The sequence below is a fragment of the Nerophis lumbriciformis genome, linkage group LG19 (assembly GCF_033978685.3).
Source record: "Nerophis lumbriciformis linkage group LG19, RoL_Nlum_v2.1, whole genome shotgun sequence".
Lineage (NCBI taxonomy): Eukaryota > Metazoa > Chordata > Actinopteri > Syngnathiformes > Syngnathidae > Nerophis > Nerophis lumbriciformis.
Genome location: NC_084566.2, coordinates 720,830 through 726,864, shown reverse-complemented (window position 1 = coordinate 726,864; position 6,035 = coordinate 720,830). Strand labels below are relative to the sequence as shown.

General features: G+C 45.3%; 1 protein-coding gene across 2 annotated transcripts; it reads right to left on the bottom strand.

Annotated features, from left to right (window-relative positions):
• Positions 1 to 230: 230 nt before the first annotated feature.
• Positions 231 to 5,618, bottom strand: LOC133618945 (uncharacterized). 2 transcript variants are annotated; one of them, XM_061979799.2, is made up of 3 exons: positions 4,620 to 5,618; positions 1,083 to 1,246; positions 231 to 965 (listed from the first exon to the last, which is right to left on the bottom strand). In XM_061979799.2, the coding sequence occupies exons 1-3, from the start codon at positions 5,556 to 5,558 to the stop codon at positions 929 to 931; spliced, it is 1,140 nt and encodes a 379-aa protein (XP_061835783.1). In that variant the 5' UTR covers positions 5,559 to 5,618; the 3' UTR covers positions 231 to 928. The 2 variants fall into 2 exon arrangements, 1 of the variants encoding a protein (XP_061835783.1); XR_012050983.1 differs by having other exon boundaries at positions 1,083 to 5,618.
• Positions 5,619 to 6,035: the final 417 nt, after the last annotated feature.

Here is a 6,035-nt window from a genome sequence, read left to right as displayed (position 1 = left end):
GACGTGGTTTGTGGAGGTTCCCCTGGTGTTGTGGTTATGGCGGTCATTTACGTTGTGGAAGTAGTTTGACATGTACTTTGGTACCAGGGAGGTGTAGCGAATTTTATAGACAAGGCTCAGTGCAAGTTGTTTTACTCTGTCCTCCACCCTGAGCCAGCCCACTTTGGAGAAGTGGGTAGGAGTGAGGTGTGATCTGGGGTGGAGGTCTAGAAGTAACCTGACTAGCTTGTTCTGGGATGTTTGGAGTCTTGATTTGAGGGTTTTGGAGGTGCTGGGGTACCAGGAGGTGCATGTGTAGTCGAAAAAAGGTTGAATGAGAGTTCCCGCTAGAATCTTCATAGTGCTTTTGTTGACCAGAGAGGAGATTCTGTAGAGAAATCTTGTTCGTTGGTTGACCTTTTTGATTACCTTGGTTGCCATTTTATCACAGGAAAGATTAGCCTCTAGATTGGAACCTAGGTAGGTGACCTCATCTTTCCTGGTGATAACAATGTCACCCACTTTAATAGTGAAGTCACTGACTTTCTTAAGGTTAATGTGGGACCCAAATAGGATGAATCCCGTTTTACCTCTAAGTGTATGGATAGCTTATTGTCAGCGAGCCAGGTAAGAATTCTACAGAGTTCGGCACTGAGGATTTTTTCCACCTGTGATTTGTCCTTGCCGGATACCAGCTGTCACGGTTGGTAAAACTGGTGGACCCAAATGCAGAAAAGACACACAGATTTAAAGTTCAAGGGTTATTATTAATACAACCAGAGGAAAAGGAGGGAGCTCGTAGTCCTTGGCTTGGCAGTCCAGGAGAGCACACTGAGGCGAGCAGGCTGAGGCTAGCAGGCTGTGACTAGCAGGCTGTGGATAGCAGGCTGAGGCTAGCAGGCTGAGGCTAGCAGGCTGTGGCTAGCAGGCTGAGGCTAGCAGGCTGAGGCTAGCAGGCTGAGCAGGCACACACGGCAGGTAGGGAACTGAAGGCAGAGGGAAAAAACAGGGGTAGAATGAGGAGCCAAAAACACAAAAATGGCAGATTCGCAAGACATCCAAAAAGTGCTAGAATTCAAGAACAAAGGGGTGAGAAGCGTTACCACATGTAGAAAGGTGAAACGATCTGGCGATCGCGCCGAGTGAAGTCCAAACATTTGTAGGCTGTAGGTGATGAGTTGATGACAGGCAGGTGAGTGATTAGGGTGCTGGGATCAGCTGTGCCAGGCTGAGAGCTGGAGCCACGCCTACGCCCAAAACACACCCACTCTCCCAAATACACACACAGAGACAAACAAACAGAGACTGTGACACTAGCAGGGTCGATTTATCCGTAAACAGGAACAATTCACAGTCGCATGCTGTTGACATGTCGTTTACGTATATTAGGAACAGTAAAGGCCCTAATATACTGCCTTGGGGGACTCCACAGCTTACTGAGAGGAGGGGACAGGGTACCGTTCACCTCTACCACCAGTTTCCTCCCCTCCAAGTAAGATTGCATCCAGCTCGATGAGGTTTTATCAAATCCGATTGCTTCAAGCATATCCAACAGTATTGCGTGGTTTACGGTGTCAAAGGCCTTCTGAAGGTCCAGCATGAGCATGCCGCAGTATTTGCCCGCCTCCACCTCATGTTTGATGTGGTCGGTCAGATAGAGAAGGCATGTGTCAGTGGAGTGGTTAGTTCTGAAGCCGGATTGGAATTTGTACATGAGTTTATTGGTGGCAAGGTAACTATCGACCTGTTCATAAACAATTTTTTCCAATACTTTCAAAATGGAACTGAGAATAGAAACAGGTCAGTAGTGACCAGGTTCTAATTTGCTTTCTTTTTTAAAAAGGGGAGTTACTCTTGCTATCTTGAAATATTTTGGTACTTGGCCTTGTTTAATTGAGAGGTTTATTATGTGTGTGATGATCGGGGCAATGGTGGTGGCAGAGTCCCTGAGGAATCTGGAGGGGATATTGTCAAGGCCAGTGGCCTTGTTTTGGTGGCGCGCGCTCAATTTTTTGAGCACCTCGTCAGCTGAGACCATTACTAATTTCAAATCGTTTTTGAATACTCCTAGCCAGGCCCGGCCCTAACCAATCTGGCGCCCTAGGCAAGATTTTAGGTGGCGCCCCCCCACATCGGCAGTGAAGTGTATATACTCACAAGAACCCGAATAGCTTTGTCTTTGACCTTTTTTTTTACTTAAAACTATACCTAATATATAAAGGGGTGGAAAAGTGACGATTACCTGCAGGGCAAACATTAGCTAACCAGAAGGCAATAACAATGTAAACAAAAAACACCTGCTTAAAAGATCTAATACAAACATTTATATGCACGTACAACACTTAGAACTTTTAGCATATCAGTATGTGGAATTAAATTATGGAATGGATTAAATAAAGAAGTTAAAAATTGTACTGATATGATCCAGTTTAAGAGGTTGTTCAAAATAATAGTGCTTACAGAGTACAAAGAAGAAGAATTATGAGAAATACTTTCAACCTTATTGAAAATAAGATATTCTTCATCTCAGTATGTTAATAATGACTGAATTAATTAATTAATTACATATTACAAAACTGTAGTATACTAATTCATAGATGTTATTTTATTATATAAAAAGGTCAGTAAATGATTCTATATATTTGTAAACGCTTTGAAGTGGGAAAGGGGTAAGATTAAATAAGCTTTGCTTCTTCCTACTCCTTTTCGGGCATGATGTCAAATGAAATGATATGAAATTGTGTGATGTATTATGATGTAAGTGTGTTCATGTTCGAAATAAACTAAAGAAAGAAAGAAATGTCCCTGAGGAATGTAAGGTGGGAGTACTGTAATTACCTAACGTTACATTATTATTTTCCAAAACAATTTAGCCCCCTCCACAATATTAACCCGACGTTAAAACAGAACTAGCTATTTATTGATTAGCAATTGCCGAATCATGTAACATTAGCTTAATGCTAAAAAGCCAGGTTACTATCACATTCTGTAACAGACAAATAATTTCATGTAGGCTAACGTTACCTACCTGCTACCTCTGTCTTTTCTCGTTTCTCCTCCTCTTCTTTTCTCTTTTTTCTTCCCTGGGCACCTGACAGTTTTGGCATCTTGTGTTGATTTTTTGATGTGGTGACGTCCAAAAAGAGTCATGATACGGGAAGGGAGGGGGCGCACCGTGCGGGGGGAGGAGGGGGGGGGGGGCGTAATGTTGTAACAAATAATATTTCTATTAAATAGGCTTTACTTTGCATTTTAATTAACGTGGGATTATTTTTTGTATTTAGAAATAATAGTACCAACTTTTTTTTTTCTTTTTTTCTCCAACATTTGTGGCACTGGCGTGGCGCCCCCTGATGGACGGCGCCCTTAGCATTTGCCTATACGGCCTATGCCACGGGCCGGCCCTGCTCCTAGCTTTCGGTAGTAGGCTTTACTGTGTTCTACACCAAAGGGACCAGAGTGGTGGGGAAGCTTGTTAACTAGTGTTGTGGCTATGCTGGTGAAAAAGGTGTTAAGTCTGCTTGCTACCTCCAGTTTGTCTGTAATGAGGGAGTCGTCCTCCTTGATGTTGATGTTGGTGGGTCTGGTTTTAAGTTTCTGGCTGAAGCCAGGAAGCTGGTTATTGAGGATTTTCCAGAGGTCACGTGGCTTATTTGTGTTTGCCTTTCTTTGGTCGTCAATGTGATTTTTTTTAAGGATTTAGTCAGGTTGTTTGCCTTATTTCTTAATTTATTGCATTGCTTTTTGAGTGTTGTAAGGACTGATTTGTGGTTATTATTGGGTTGTTTATCTACATTGGTTTTGCACTTTTGGTATTCGGAGTATTTTCTGTCTCTGTCTTGTATGGCAGCTAATAGATCCGGATTCATCCATTGTTCAGAGCTGGCTTTGATCCTGACTGTTCTCACAGGAGCCATATCATTTAGTATCGCTAGGAACACTGTTTTAAAGCGATCCCAAGCATCATCGACCAGGTTGCTCGTGAGCACAGGGGACCAGTCCCACTCACCCAGTTTGAGGTTGAAATTATCACTGGAGTATGTTTTAAGGGATCTGGATTGAGCTGTTATGTGGTCGTTAGCTTTGGGTTTAGCTATTTTGCGGGTGCAAAAAGTTAGATAGTGGTCGCTAAGACCACAGATCATGACCCCACAATTTTTTATGTTAGGCCGGTCTGATGTGAGAATGAGATCTATGGTTGATTGGGTGGAATCACACACCCTTCTGGGTAGTGTTATTAGCTGGGTGAGACCGTGCAGATTACAAAGCTTGCTGTAAAATTTGAAGACAGGCGCATCTCTGCGTTGAATATCTGTGCTCAGATCTCCAGTTATAATTTTCTCCACGTTGTCTACCTTAGCTAAGCACTCCTCGAGAGCATCATAGAAATCACTCTGATTAGGGGGTCGGTATACAGTCCCTATCCCGTTTTTGAATTTGATTTCCGCCCTCACAGATTCAAGGGCATTGTGGTTGAGATCAGTGCGAGTTATGTATTTTATATCATGGTAAATATACATACAAACACCCCCACCATGTTTATTCCTGTCCTTTCTGATAACTGATAAGTTTTCTATCTCTATCTCTGAGTCAGAAACACCTTGATCTAATTTAGTTTCAGAGAAACACAGGATTTTTACCTTGTGGTCATGGAACATTTCTCTGATTTGGTCTAGTTTGGTTCCAGAGAGGCTGTTCACATTAAGGTGGATAATGTGTAGCCCACTGGAACCAAAGAGAACATCAGAGTCCGCTGGGGAAAGGTATTGTCCAGAAGATGGTGGGATGACCATGTTGGTTGTTGCAGTGGAGTCCAATTCTCTGTTTGGAAGGAGAGGCTTAAGGGAGGGGGAGAGAGGCCCATTGTTCATCTGCCAGGTGATGGGGGATCCAGGAGTGGGGGAGGGGGGGGCCCAGGTAGGGGGGGATGGGGTTGTTTTCGCGGGCTTCGGTGAGGCTGAGAACAACGACCAGGGTTGAACAAAGAATCCCCTGAAGCCTGTGTAGGCCGCGGGGGGTCCATGCGCCGCGGTGTAGTCCGTCAGGGTCTGGGGGGAACCGTCCTCACTGGTGACCAGGGTGTCGTCCACCGCCATTACGCCGTCTGCCGCCGAGCCGCTGTCCTCACCGCTGTCCTCACCGGTGTCCTCACCGGTGTCTGGGCTGTCTTCCTCCGCCACTGGAACGCAGGTGAGCTCGGGTGATGATGAGCATGTGAGGGCTGGCGCAGGTGGAGAGCTAATGTTTTTAGCATAGCTCCGACGAGGTCCCGCAGCTAAGCTGGCTTCCTTAGCGTCGTTAGCAACGGTCATGGGTGTTGATACGGCACTGCTAGACTTCGCTAGGCGAGACAACATTAACCGGGTGGTTACTGGTCCAGGGTTTAGTTCAGTCTCTCCTGAGAGTAGAAGTAATAAGAAAATCGTTGATCTTCGGTCTATCCTTCCAGTCAGGGACTTGTTTCTTCTGTTCCGATCCGCTGTGAGGCACGAGTGAATCACATTACCTCCGAAACCTGGGTGCTTCGCCGATGATTTACCGACGAGGTAGAAATCACAGTGATCGTCCTCGACTCTCATTTTCCAGAGGGCATAGGATTTGTGGTGGTTTAAAATACAAATCCGTGATCCACAATAGAAACTTGGTCTCTCTCTCTCTCTCTCTCTCTCTCTCTCTCTCTCTCTCTCTCTCTCTCTCTCTTCTCTTTCTCTCTCTCTCTCTCTCTCTCTCTCTCTCTCTCTCTTTCTCTCTCTCTCTCTCTTTCTCGCCTGGCATATTGTGTGAAGGCAGGAAGGGGAGAGATTCACTGGTGGCTCATTAAAAGCCATTAAGGAGCTGCACACAGACAGGATATGTGTAGTGAATAGAGGAAAGAGCGGGGCAGGGCTGAGGGCACTGTTACTCTCTCAACTCCTCCTCACCCCCTCCAGCACACACACACACACACACACACACACACACACACACACACACACACACACACACACACACACACACACACACACCGTTATCTCCTCCACACAGCACTTCCTACGGCCCCCACACGTTTTCGAACA